This window comes from Micrasema longulum, unplaced genomic scaffold (assembly GCF_059751315.1).
Source record: "Micrasema longulum isolate JH-2025_06_02 unplaced genomic scaffold, ASM5975131v1 h1tg001969l, whole genome shotgun sequence".
Taxonomy (NCBI): Eukaryota; Metazoa; Arthropoda; class Insecta; order Trichoptera; family Brachycentridae; genus Micrasema; species Micrasema longulum.
This window is the reverse complement of record NW_028279142.1, coordinates 340,630-356,404: the sequence shown is the minus strand read 5'-3', so window position 1 is coordinate 356,404 and position 15,775 is coordinate 340,630. Positions and strand designations below refer to the sequence as shown.

At 31.5% G+C, this 15,775-nt stretch overlaps 1 protein-coding gene across 1 annotated transcript in view; it reads left to right on the top strand.

Moving 5' to 3' along the window:
* Positions 1 to 14,212, top strand: part of LOC148273380 (homeobox protein rough-like) — a 28,434-nt gene extending 14,222 nt beyond the window's left edge. The window contains exons 2-3 of the mRNA XM_088238778.1: positions 11,775 to 12,009; positions 14,170 to 14,212. Of these exons, the coding sequence (XP_088094904.1) occupies positions 11,775 to 12,009; positions 14,170 to 14,212 (278 nt within the window). The remainder of the gene's footprint in view (positions 1 to 11,774; positions 12,010 to 14,169) is intronic.
* Positions 14,213 to 15,775: the final 1,563 nt, after the last annotated feature.

Genomic DNA, 15,775 nt, shown 5'->3' with positions numbered 1-15,775 from the left:
ACCTGAGAACAGCCATCGAATCGAAAACACTCGTCCAGGTTTCGGATTCTATTTCACACACTAAACTGTATTCTTCATTCGCCTGGATACTTGTACAATGTACAACACATTAAATAAAATAGGAAAAACACTTTAATTAAAGTATGCGTGCAGCGTATATTTCATTCAAACATTAAAAAATAAAAGTGGTTTCAGTTTCCTACCTCCACAGTCTCCCCTGTTCATTCTACCATTTCTTGTTAAAAAGTAAGTGCTGAGAATGTGTCATATGGAATATAATATGCGATCCATTCTCTGCAGTAAAGTACTATTCTATATTGGCGTATACCACAAGAGAGATGAAGAACATTAAAAAAAATATATATATATATAAATTTGGGCATTTACGGAGCCTATAACCTGTCATTGACAGTTTTATGTGTTACACACTGTAACATAATAATTATAATAAAAATGATAATAGTATTAATGAACACGAAGTAAAGGTCCAAGGTTTAAAACCCTCTCTACAACAACTCGATTCCCATTTTACAAACACAATTTATTATGAATTTTAGGAAATGGACAGAAAATTTAAATATTTACGTACGTTTTGAAACTTAAATAAAGTAAATAACACATTTCATTTATCGGTTAGTTAGTAGAAATAGCCATTTGGCCAAAAGCCTGACAATATGAAAATATGTATGGATGCATGTATATACTAGAAGTACAATAAATATATTTTTTTAAATAGGAATTCAAATATTTGTTTTCAGAAAAAAATATTTTAATCATTATTGTTATTACTAACATATTACAACAGAGATGAAGAACATTTTAGAGAATTCTAGACATCTATAGGGGTGACCTGTCATTGGCTGGTTTGAGTGGCCACTTTACACACTGTGTAACATTCACCATTCTACCTGTATTTGAACATCTATATTCCTTTAATTATTTCAGCTGTTGACGTTTTTGAAGTTAAAAAGCTGAAACCTTTATTTCTGCAGAGTGAGATTCACCTGATTGAATTATATCACCTACATACTAGGCAACGCCTGAAAATTTTATTATTCAATTATTATACTTCTTCGTGGACCAGGTGGATTTATCAACAATATTTTGAGTTTGTCCAAATTTTTGTAGACAAGGACTGGATTCAACTCCAGTTCTTATCTACAAAAATTTGGACAAACTCATAATATTATTGTTATTATTTCAGGAGGCTCGAGGTTTAAATTACGTACTACTATAACTTGTTTCTCATTTTCCAGCATGGTTATTTGCGACTAAATGAAAATACGCGTTTATTTGTTTTTTACAAAAAAAAAAACAAATATTTACCCGAATACCGTTTGTCCAAGTCTGAAAAAATTATGTTTTGGAATGCTGTTTTATGTAAAATAATAATAATAATAATTGCAGAATTCCTCCAAAATAATTATAATAGAGAAAACCTACTGCGTAATTAAATGGTAATAATATTGTTAGACTCATTTTAAAACCAATAAAAAAAAATAGGAAACTAATTTCATTTCAAACTTGGATTTTATCTAGGGGAAGAGAACATTGCAGGAAACATTGGATAAATTTGTTTTTTTTATCATAATATGGTGCACATATATTTAAATTTTTTTCAAAATAAATATTTGCGTTCTTATGATTTACCCAAATATTTAATTTTGAGGGCCATTTTCAACGAGTTGTAAATAACTCACTATTGGAAAATGGAATCAAGTTGGGGTAGAGTGGGATTCGAACCACATACCTTTGGTCCGTGAGTCCGAGACAGTAGCCTCAGGACCACAACCTGATTATTACAACGTGTTGTTTCGGATACTGATTTGGAATTTCCGTTCAAGTTATAATGTTTATTTTCTTCCGTTTTTGCTTCCATTTTTAATTATGTTTTGTCTCAACTCAACACAGGACAATTAGTCTCATGGAGTCTGGGATACGTTACTTTTTCATTTCATATAAGAACGGTATACGAACTTTGTAATGAATAAATAAATAAAATATATTCAGTAATTGGTTGAATGCTCTACTAATAAAGCGGATATTTTGCCTATTTGCCCAGTCACTAAACTCATCGTAATATTTTAAATTTTTGGTGACCATTTAAATACTACTTTAATCATTTTTTTTAACCAGTTCAGACGATCGATTTATGGTTATTTCCAGTGTATAACCGTGTAAGTTTGTTTAACACATTGTATTCCGGAGCCGTGTAAACACGTGATTATATAACTATGTGTTGTGTCCCGGTCCCGTGTTTTCACGTGGTTTACCAGCTGTCTAAAAAAGTGCATTTTATTGACATGTAGTGATTTTTATTAGTTCTTTTTCGCTGCTGGTAAAGAACATGAAAACACGGGACCGGGTCACAACGGATGGTTTTTATAATCACGGGTTTACACGGCGCCGGGATACAAAGCACAAAAAAGGAGTGAGGCCCTGTATATGTGTGAACATTGCAATGCGCAATGTGGCTCTCCATAAAGGCCAATGTTGGCAAAACCGTCATACAAAAATGACTTATTTAATTATTTCAAATAAATCTGAGCAGGTTCAATTGATTTAACCCACTATTTTCATAACTATGACACTTTTAAGAAATCCTTCAAAAGCATGAAATTTCACAAAAATGGGCCGGGCACAGGACAAATTCTATGTGTATTTGGCCGGTGCTCAAAGTGTTAAGTAGAGCAGAGTTTGAACCTCGGTCCTCTGATTGAAAGACAGCGACATTACCACGGGACAACAACTAAACATCATTTGATTATATTTTATCAGTTATCCCCCTTTTAGTTACGACCCCAACTCAAGTGTATATTAAACTAATAAATAAATAAGTGTTATAATGTTACACCCCAGGTTACCTATTCTAATTTATATCTGAATGGCTATCGTGGATAACAAAAAGTATTTAAATCAAATGAATGATTACACAACAACCCTGACGAATTGAATAATTTGTTTATGTTTCCTAAATAAACTCCCCAGCTCTAATAATACTCATTTATCTTATATTGTGTCCCCCTTCTAATATTGTACGTACGCTTGAAAACATTGCATTTTATAAATAAAATTACAAATTAAAAATACACATTTGATCGTAATATTCACAACTATAAAACAATACGCGTTACTCGGGGAATCTTCATGTATCTACGTTTCTCTCAACGAAGTTCGATAAAAGGTCTCTGGAAAATATTGGCCATTCCAAATTTAATAAACTACCCGATGAGCTTAAACACGAAAAGTCGAATAACAAATCCAAAGGTGTAGCAATATTTTTTTTTTACTTAAATATTTTTGATAGTGATAGTTATTAATGTAATTTGTATAGATGGTGTAAAGTACTGTGTTTCTTAGATAATGTTTGATTACTATTTCGGATGTATAAACTATGTTTGTATGATATTATGTATTGTCACAAAAATGTTTTCTTTTTATGTACGGTCCCAAATGAGTTTGTTTTTATAATTCCTGAGAGTATTATATATACTATATGTATTTTATTATATAAATAAAACACGAGTGATACTTTAATCCACAAATTTGGAATATCCAATGACCGGTCACTGGATATTCCAAATTTGTGGATTAAAGTATCACTCGTGTTTTATTTATATAATAAATTACAATGAACTTCCATCAAGAATTTTCACTCACAAACTTAAATGTTTTACTATATGTATTATGTGTTTTATCAATAAAATAAAATGATCATTTTATTTTCGCACTATACATAATATCTTCTTCACCATCGTCTTGCTCATTGCTAAGCGTTGTGGTCTCCAGGGCCACGATTATAAACGCTATATATATCGGTACATACCGAAACAGTATAAAGCAACATCGATATTTATGTACGAGTTTAAATATTCGTACATAAAATTTAAGCATCTTCGTCGAAAACCTATAATTGAGCATGTTTAGAAAAAAAAAATTAAACATATTTTATTTTTCATACAGAAAACTTAATTTTACTTTGTAGATAAAATGGAAGATAAATGTTTACATCCCATTAGAAAACGGGTCATGTGATTTCACTAGATGTATGGTATGCCTCCATCCCTCCTGGTACAAATTGAGGACAGCGTTTAATGAGGATCCCGTCAATTTCTTTATTTGATCAGTTCAAATATTAGGAGACCATCTTCTTGCTCGCGTACTCTGTAACTATGAGACCAGGGTTTCTATTACAATAGGACGTTAACAGAATTATCTTCGGCTGTATTTAAAGCAAAATCGAAATTTGCATCCCAATATGTATTTATTTGTATGAAAATTTCAATTATCTGTGCTAGTTACCTGTAATTAAACGTTTTTAGGAGAAAAAAAAGTATGCATTTTCTATTTTTCATACAGTATTTGACTTTGTAGATAAAATTGTAGATGTATGTTGACTTCCCATTGTATTACGGACCCAGCTTTTCGAGACTCTTGTCTTTTGCTTATCGATAGTTTGAGACAAGAGACATTTATGTTTCCTGACTCCTGCAGTCCACGAAATGCGCATCAGTCTCCAGCACCACATTTCAAACACATCTAGCATATAAGCCTAACTTTTTTCATTAGAATCCATACGATGTAATAGAGAACCCCAGAGTTTAGTGCGTAGATATTATGTACTTTTTAAATATTTGTATTAGTATTGTTAGCGATTTTTAGTACATACATTAATGATTTTTAAAAGCTTAAGAGGATATGCAATGATGCCAGTGAATGAATTTGAACATGTTTTTCTGACACTCATTCGCAGATGCCTCCTCGATGTTGTGCGAAAAAGGCAACTGCACGTCGGACTGATTATGCCTAGCTGAAATCGACAGGAGGTTTCGTTCGAGGTTTCATTCACCCCAAAACTGAGTGGATTTTGAATTTTTTTTTAGAAATCTTTTCCATTTTTCAAAACTATTTGTAAACCGTACGTCCTATGACGTCGAATAAAACTGGACGCTTTTATAGGTTTCTTGATTGACTTATTTTCATAAAAAACAATTTATTAAAATATCTCCGTTTTAAAGCAATGTTTTCAACAACCGGAAATAAGAAATAATTCTGCGTTTGAAAATGGAAATCAACTTAATTAATTTGTAGTAAAGCGTGGTTCAAAACTTGGACCTCTGATCCGTGAGCCATTGATACACCAATCTAAGCGTATTTTTTTTGGACGAATATAAAATGATTAATCTAACGTTTCATGTGCGTTTTTTTTCTAGTATGTAACAAACGGCGAAAGAAAATAAAAATATTTTGACCATAGCTGCCTCTGCATAAAAGAAAACATAATTTTATTTTATATTGAATTAAATATAAGTCTACGTCTTTCATTATTAATTAAATATCTTTATAAATCTTTACAGGTTAATTAGAAACCGCAAATTATATCATGTTTATATTTTTCAATACCCCAGTTTACCCTGCGTGTCTATTCAGATAATTCTTTTTATTTATTCAATTGAATAGTTTCTCATCATTGTGGGTTCAACTCATTAGGTTAGGGGTGGATTTCGTGGCTATTATAGAATGTAGAACCACCCTAACTCAGGTGACCTCGTATCTAGGCTAGGGTAGACCGGGGATGTATTATTTTCTTTTTTAGGGTGGTTCCATTAGTGAGACTGATTACACCGATCTATTCATGAGTAGAATTTGACACACTAGCACACGTGTGATCATATTTATTTCTGTAACTAATACGTCATCTGGACTATTGGAATTATCGGCTTGTGAACAAATGAACTTCATTTATTTTATACTCGCTATCACTATGTAGTTAATAGTTTGTAAGTACTATATCTGTTTGTTTTTATAATTTAAAAACCCGCAATAGCGTTTAAATTAAATATATAAATTATTAAAAGACGATGATAGCCATCTGAAAAAAGAATGCAATTTTTATTCAGATACCTATTTAACATATTACAACAGAGATGAAGAACATTTTAGATAGGGTAATATAGAAGTCTAGGCATCTACAGGGCTTATGACCTGTCATTGGCTGGTTTAAGTGGCCACTTTACACATCGTGTAACATTCACCATTCTCGAGAATCTAACCCGCGACGCCAGTTTCATAAATAGCCGTCTAACCAACTGTGCCACGGCGCCTGTCTAAGACAAACATTTATCGCAACGGAGAGGGATAACACTTTTTATTCATTGCTTATAACCCATGAATGTTACACAATGTAATAAAGTGTTTTTTAATATAATGGGTAAATATAACTCAAACCTTTGAATCTTCGACTTGTTTTTCTATGGAACTGAGCTATCGATATATTGCAGAGTCTATCATCAAGGTTAGTGGGCATTTCAAATGTTCAGAAAATCTAAGAAATTATCTCTACAAACTACAGTATTTTTCCACATCTTTAAAGACTTTGACACATGTTTTAATATTGTAAAATGGCATGCTTTACCCCGGGCTTCGTGGAGTTTTGATAATTATTTATTTTATTTAACGAACAATAATTATTATAGTTCGCTGAATGAAATAAGTACTAATTACTCTATCTATTCTCGTTTGTAGCGTTTCCCCTCTAGCTAACAGCATGTTTGCAGAAATGTACTAATGTGGGGGTTTAAGTGACATGAAGTGTTATTGTTAAGCGGGGATGAACATCGAATGAAATCACGCGATGCTTAAATCAAATCCTTTTATCTGTTTTCATTGGGCACGCTAAATATTGGACGCCAGCTTAACTACGATAGATAAGTAGTTATCCATTCTACTCTCAACATAACAATTAAACCGTCTATGTATATTATAATCCAGTTGATGCTATAATGTGGTTATACATCGTAACACGCAAAGTGGCAGATATGGATACGTACCATTGAAAATATAGAAACCGTACATATTTTTAAAGTTATTCTAATTGATAATTCAACTGAAGAGACCATATAAGTTTAACATCAATATTTTGAGTTTGTCCAAACTCCCTGGGGAGCTGTTTATATTAACATATTACAACAGAGATGAAGAACATTTAAGAGAAGGTAATATAGAAGTCTAGACATCTACAGGGCTTATGATCTATCAATGGCTGGTTTAAGTGGACACTTTACACACTGTGTAACATTCACCATTCTGCCCATATTTAAACATCAATATTCCTTCAATTCTTTTATCTTTACAAAAGATGTTAAAAATATTATTATTAACAGTAGACTGTGAATTTTAAAAGTGAAAACATTTTGTTAAATGTATGTAACCCGTAAGGGTTTATCAATAAAATCTAAATAAAATAAAAAAATAAATAAAAAATATATAAAAAACTACGAAATTACAATTACTATGGCTTTTCTTGACATTTGGCTTGCCAACCGCCGCACCAGCTAAATGCAATGAATAGCGTTATAATTAATAAATAAATAAATAAAAATAGCAGTTTTGGAATATTTTCAATATTTACACCGGTGTGCTGCGCAGCAGGATTATACGTCGAGAAACGTAAATATTTTGACATTAAATATTAGGTGTTCGCGGATGTTCCATTGTGATCGCAAAAACCATAAACAAACATGGTGAGAAATTGTTATCACGTAGCTTATTAGCACGTCGATAGTTATTTGTGATTGAGCTACTGGTCCTCTCTTCATACTCATTTAAAGTTCTTTTTTCTGTGAAATTTCCGTTTAGCGCGATTCATACTTATGGGATCGAATCGATTTGAATCGAAGCGTATCTTGATCGTTTTTTGTTACATGGCGGTAAGATGATCAATCTTACGCTGCGGGTGCCAGGCCGGGGACTATGAAATATTCTAGTGTTAGAAGACCTTTTTAAACAAATATAACTGACCAAATCAAAATTCGCAAGAATGCTTCTTATGCGAGTCCAGATTTCCGGGTTCATGTTTGATCCTCATATTTTTTGCTGCAAATTCAGTGGACAGTTAATTTTGTGAGAACTCTCATCTTAAGGACATTCAGTCGATTAGGCAAATCAGGATTCCCTTCCTTTACAGTTTACAGAGTAGTAGTGTAACGACTACAACCACAATCCGACTATTGCGTACACCAACCTACACCATCTGGTGTACGGAGCCCATACTACCTTCTTTCTGAATAGAAACTTAAATGTCCGTTTTAAATCAATTAATCACGAATAACTGGGTATGATTCCAAAATTAAAAACAACTTCAGCACAACATCATTATACTTACAGAGGAATATTTTTCTTTAATGATTTTTTTATTTTTTTTTAATTTATTTATTTATTATTTACATACAATATTACATTTTAGTTATTTTAAGAGATTTTTAAAATTATTTTTTTTTTTACAGGACTCACCAAGCCAATGAATATGGCTTGTCGGTAAAGATCCTTTACAATTAATCATATGATAGTCCTACATGGTTTTATAATAATAATTACTACTAACTTAGATATAGGTAGCGAAAAAAAGTACATGTAATTGATGCTTTCAAAAAAATTATTTAGAAGATGTAAAAAAAAGCAAAAAATAAGTGTATGATAATGCAATTTTAAGATAAAAAATAAATAAATACAGAACCGGAGTACCAACATTTTAAACAGAAGTGTGTACATATTTAATAGGCACAAAGCATTTTATTAAAAACATTATTTATTAACATATCCATATCTATATCTATTTCTATATCTATAACTATATGTAAGTCTATATCTATATATCATCCTCATCCATATCCATACATATTTATACCCGTACATGCACACATACATATCCATACATATATATATATACACATATATACACATACATACATACATACATATGAACATACATATACACACATAAACATCCTTGAGAATATTACTTAGTTATAAATTCTATTTTATATATTTCTATATTTTGATAATAAATGAACAAAGAAATTAAAAAGTACAGTTAGGAATACAACATATTTAAGAAAGAAGTGAAAAGTTATGTATGTTATCCTAAAAGTATTAATAAACAAAAATAAAATATTCAAATTATTGTAAAATGTCACTCCCCATTATGTACACAAGAATTGTTTTTTTTCTTTTTCGTAATGGGAAATGTTAATGCAAATACATGTATTGAATTTATGTAAAAATTGTATTTAATATTTTTGTAAAAATTGTAATACTGTAAACCTATATTTGTTATATGAATAATACAATTTTAAAAATATATGATTTGAGTGGGTCACATTGTTTTTATAAAATGTAAAAATAAATATAATTCGTGATGTTTTAATATACATTTTAAATAATTATAATTCAATGTAATTTTGTTTAATAAACTAAACACATGATTTATTTTTAGCACAATATGTTAGCGTGTTTATTGAATGAGACCATTGTAAAATGTTTTTTTATTTTTATATGTACATATAAACTTTTTATGCTTTTTTTTTCGTTTATCTACTGTGTATTATTTGTGTATCTAAGTGTTTATTTCTACACAATATGTATTTTTTGTAGAGTAAAAGGCACTACGTGCCGTGTATATTGATAAATAAATATATATTTTTTTAAATACTTCCATATTAATACTCTTTTTCTTGTTTTAACGAAAAAATGCTAATTTGGGGTCACTCGGCGTGGAATATTTAAAAAAACAAATGATTATTTAAATATAAAAAAAAACAAATGATTATTTACTTCTGCAGGGGAGAAACGAGGAGGATTTTCTTTTAAAAAAAAAATTTCGTTCTAAATATTTTTTTTAATATGCTAATATGTCTTTTTGCCCATACTGATCATCGTGGTTTCGGATGCGACAGTGTTTAAAGAACACCTGTATTATATTACAAAATATAAAAACATTTCTGAAGGTAATCTAATTACTGTGTATTATGCCGTTTAGTTAGGGAGGTGGTTCAATGCGTAGTGTATAAAAACATTGCTAAAAGGTTTCTCCATCCGGTTGGTCTTCACGTGCTTCCGGTAAATCGAAATCTCAACATCTGTTCTTTTTTCCTCACTCCCCTGTGTGAGAATAGTTTACTTATCTGAATATAATAAACGCAATTTAAATATTAGTTTTTTTATTACATGTAATATCTAAAGTAAAGAAATTTAAAATAAAAATATTAAATAAACATAATTACAAAACCTTTACATTTACTTTATTTTGGTACCTGGACAGTGGAAAATCCACGGTAACTAGGCAGCTGAAGAATTGGCATGACTGGAAGCTGAGACAGCCCCAATGGGCCATGAACCCTACTGTGGATTGCCTAAATATACTCCTCGTAATGAGCTTAGGTCATGGGCCAGGAAGCAGAGTGTAATGCTCTGCTCTGCTCGCATTGTAGAGAAGTGATTCCATGGTAGGTGGAGGCAGCGAGAATTAATACATAAGAAATACCGGTTTTGTATTTTAGGTACTTGATAAATTTGTTTTAAATATTTTTTATTCTTGTTATATATATGGCATACTGGGGATTCTATATCTGAGATGCTTATTCCAAATGGTTTCTAACAAACGAAAAATATAATTAGATTAAGGCCTTTGGATTATCAAAGCGTTTACTCATTCGAATTATAAAACCTAACATGTTCAATACTTTGAAGGTAATTTTATTGATATGTGATTCAATAAGTTATCTTTTATACTTTTGAAATTAATATCAAATATTCATTTTTAACTAACGATGACTGTCAAACTGATATAAATCTAGATAGCTCAAGAAACAATTGTTACTATTTTACAATGTACGTTTATTTAGTCAAATTAGTTTATTTTTTACAAAATAAGCCATCCGGAAGCCAGCTGTCAAATTACAAAAAACTGACTTTTCTATAATGCCTACTTAGGGGTACCAGGGCCGCGATTATGAACGCCAATCTTCATCGGTATATACTGAGACGGTATCAACTAACATCAATATGTATGTACGAAAGTGTGTATATTTGTATAAAAATTCAAAGTATCATCGTTGGTTACCGGTAATTGAACACGTTTAGAAAATTGTTGACATGTTATATTTTTCATAAAGAAAACTTAATTTTACTTTGTAGATAAAATAAAAATAAATTTTATTTTCCCATCATAATCGAGACCCAGTAATCAGGAAGTTTAGTGTTTTATTAAAAAAAATGTTTTTTTAAATTTATGTATCGTATGATATGATTTATATGACAAGTATTGTTTTTTTTATTGACTCGCTTGTGACGTCTCAAGTTCTCTTTTTTTTTCTCGATGAATTCTGCCGATTCGTTAGTTAAATTACCGTAAACCGGAAATATATCATAACTTCATTGGTTGGTTCGGAAAAATTAGTAACGTCTTGTAAAGTAGTTCGTTTTTATTCAAATCATTTTTTAATTGTTTATAATCCATTCCCTTTATAATATACACAAATATTTATCGTGTTTTTTGCACTTTCATTATTTATTTATCGACAGCTTTATTAATTTCGCATAATTTCTCCAATATCCACCTAAATACCTACATTAATAGTTACATAACATCCACCTGGCTCCTTAACTTTTTAAGGTGTATACGGGAGTGTAAATGTGATTTAATAAAATAATATCAGGGTTCACTGAAGCCCTTGTCCCTTGTCAATATCAAATGACTTGACCTAAGCTCCGATTACATTTCTTGAACAAATATGACTTTTATAACTTCTAAATAGTTCATATTTTTATGTTACCTAAACATATTGTGTTACAGACGTTTTGCTGACGCATTCATTAATGAGGAAGTTCAATGCTACGGAAAATTGGATTTGAAAAATGTTTTGTTAAAAGTGGTCAAAATAAGAGCATTTATTTCTACGGCGAAATTAATTTCCACGTTCGTTTGAATATTGTAGTGTCTCGGCGACGCAGGGCGGGCGCGCGTCCGCGCCGCCAGCGCACGACGTTCAGCGCCGCCCAGACGCTGCGCCTCGAGGCGGAGTTCGGGCGGGCGGAGTACGTGGCGAGGGCGCGCCGCCTGCAGCTGGCGGCCGCCCTCCGCCTCAGCGAGACGCAGGTCAAGATCTGGTTCCAGAACCGCAGGGCCAAAGACAAGAGGATCGAGAAGGCGCAGCTCGATCAGCACTACAGGCAAATATATTTTTTAATTGGATATTTAATTATTATGTTATGTATAAATTTTTATTTTTTTATTTCATTGAAAATTTACAAATAAAACCTTACGGTTTACCGCTAGGTAATAGCGTAATTTCAATTTGTGTTTGTTATAACACACTAATTTTTATTAGAAACTTCTTTACTCCGAGGGCAAAAGTTGAATTTTTCTTTTCTTGAATAAAGCGTTGTATTATAAATCTTATTTTACCTAGTTTATATTTTACCTTTTTTTATTATTTTCGATTCCGTATTCATTTGATTTTAATTTATGTTTATGTTTGAGCGTCTTTTATTATAGTCCTTAAAATGTAACATGATTAGAATGACAGTTGTCAGAAAAAGTGACGACATAACTTTGTAGTAACGTCAAAGGAGTTATTTATATTGACTCACGAAAAATCATTTGTATCTGGCGTGTTAATTTATTTTTTGAATACAATGCTTGAAACATAAGTCAACATTAACATATATAATCAGCTTAAAAACTAAAAGAAAACTAAAATATCATCATTTTGCAAAAACGTTAGAGATGAGACAAATTGATCAATGTAAATTGATCGAATAAAAAATAATTCATTTGATGTTGTTTATGAAAAAAGTATACATGTCTCATTTTTTGGTGAATAATTGTGTTAGATACATCAGAATTTGTGTTGTTCCGATAAAAATAGTGTCGGGTAATCCTAAAGATAGTGACAATGTTATCGTTTCGAGGAATCCGACAGCATCTTCTCCTAGACACTGTAGACCACTTAATCTTGTATTCACCAAGGAGACTACACAATTTTCTAAAAGAGAAGTTAAGAATTTAAATGACGAAATTCAAACGTTTAGACTCACTGGAACAGAGCGTGATGGTAATTGGATATTTGTAAAAAATGCTTTAATATTAAGTATGGTCGACGGAAAAACAATAAATGCAATAACGGATACATCGTTCAATCAACGCCGCTATTTGTGCGGGCTAACATCTACGAAATTTAATAACATATCTCTGTGCATAAACAAAAATGTTAAACAAAAAAAAATTAAGACTTCGTAATATCTCCATGCAAAAGAGATGAGCGTGGATACGATTATTTGAATGTTTAATTCACATTAGTTATAAATTACTAATCAGTAAATGGTAAGCACGAGGTTCTGACGAAAAAATAACAGAAGAAACACAAAAAACAACCATACTAGAGATGTTCCGGAGAAGAATGTATCTTTCGGTAGCCAAGCCGAAACCTGGTTTTGAAAGCTCCAACGACGGAAATGCCGCTAGGAGGTTTTTCCATGATTATGAAATCTCAGCAGAAATAACAGAATGAAATGAAAATCTTATTTATAGATTTTATATCATACTGTTGGCTCTTACAAGTACATTTTCCATTAATGTAGATAGATTTCAGATGTATTGTTTAAAGACAACGCCAGCAGTCTCATTTATTAAATACTATCCATGGCATTGTATGCCTCGACATCGACAGTGCACAAGATTTTATTTCATGGACATGAAATAATACAAAATTCCATGGTGCCATTAGGTTTACTCTCGGAGGAAGCTCAGGAATCTTTAAATAAAGATATAAAAGCATTTAGGGAACGCTTTTCCGGAAAATTTTCTCGGATTTAAAATATGGAAGATGTCTTCCATAACTTCTCGGTTTTCTCGGATCCTTACATCACCAGAATTTTAAGAAAAAAATATAAACTAATCGGTGCTGCGGGAGAATATCCTAAGGAATTGAAGGATTTATTTGACATGCCTACTAGCAATAGCAACGTATTACACATACTTTTTTTTTCGATAAATTTGTTTTAAATTTATTATTGTTTAAGTTCCTATGCTATTTTCAAAAAAAAATTCTCATGCGAACAGGTTTTAACCACGGTTTCTCGAAATTTCGCCTGTGTGCGACGTGACAATTTACAGGGGCAAGTAAACGAAATCATACGACAAACAATGTTTATGTTGTATTTTTACCCTAAATTGTAATTTTACATTAGGTACCTATACTGTAAAGTAAAAATAAAAATTAACAATATTAATTAAATTGAGATATATCAAATCTTGTGTTCTAAATACTCATGTAACATCATATTTTTTATTTATTTACAATTTTAAAAAACCCGTTAGGGTTACATTAGAAATTTAATATTGTCTAGTCATTTTATGTCTCGTCTAGTCTAGTTAGTTCAGTCATCATGTGCTTTTTCAGATTGATTTTAAATTTGTCTCCATTAAAAGTTTTCAAGTAGTAAGGTAGGTCATTGTAGTGTTTAAGTCCATTATGTAGTATTTTTGACTGTCCTGTGTTTGTCTTTGCTTTTTCAATATAATAGTGTTGTTGTTGTCTGGTGTTATATTTGTGTATGTCAGCATTTTTGACTAATATTATGTCGTCGTATTGTATGTTTCCCAGTGTTATTTTGTGCACAATTTTTAAGGTCTCAGTTTTAGTCAAGTAGTTTATGTCAAACTGGTGTGTTTTTTTGTACAGTTCAGTCGTAGAGATCAGGTAGGGTAGGTTGTATGTTAGTTTAAGAATTTTATTTTGTTGTCTTTGTATTCTTGTTATGTCTGTCTACTTGCAAATTCCCCAGAAGGCGATCATGTAACTCAATTTACTTTTGACATAGGCTTCGTACATCATAATTTTTTCCTTTCTTGGTATAAAATCTTTAATTTTGTAGAAGAGGCTATGTAGTGATGCCATTACTTTAGTGAGTCCGTCTATGTGTTTTGTCCATTTTAATTGTCTGTCCATTGTGAGTCTTAGGTAAGTCACATGTTCTAGTTCTTTAAGAGTTTCGTTGTTTATTTTTATGTTCATGTTATGGTTCTTCTTTTGTGTTTCGAAATGTATTATATTACATTTCTTGGAATTTAGTTTTAAGAAGTTTTTGTTTGTCCATTCTAATAGTTTTTGCACGTCATTGTTGATGGTTTCAGTCGTTTGAATGTCATTTTTGTTTTCATATAAAATTCCTTAGTCGTCCGCATAGATTGTTTTTTTTTTCCATTATGTCACTGTGTATTATGTCGTTAATGTATATTATATAAAACAATGGTCCTAATATTGATCCCTGAGGTACTCCGAATTGCATTGTTGTTATTTCACTTTTGTGTTCTTCAATTTTCGTAAACTGTTTTCTTCCTTGTAGATAGTTTTTAAATATTTTGAGAGCTTGTCCCTTAACTCCTGTATGTTGTAGAGGTAAAAATACAATAGTACCTACTAGGTTAGGTATAGTAATATATTTTTTTAAATAAAGACTGTGTATTATTTCGAAAATCTATCTTGAGTTTTAATGAGAACCTAAAATGTGGTGTTTTATGTAGGTACTTATAACAAAACTTTCTTATTGCAGGACCCTCGCAGCGTCGTCCAGTCTGGTCGGGAGCTACTATCCGCGACCGGGGGGCTGCGCCCTCTGCCTGTACAGGCCCGGAGGCTGCCCTCACCTGCCGCCCCCCGCGGACCGGGGGCATTATGGGGGACAACTATTATTATAGGTGTTAGCAAAATCTGAGGATGTTCAGTAAAATCGGGATCTTCACTGCAAACCGTTAAAGTAAATTGATTATCTACGCCACAAAAATCTCCCGACATTTTGAAAGAACAGTTTCGCCAGAAATACCTTGATATATTAAAATTATTATGAACAACACATCATATGGCTAGCAGGGGTGGACTCACAAAGTGTGCAGTGCCGGGACGCTTTTTTTCTTCTTTGTTTTACTTACTGTAGA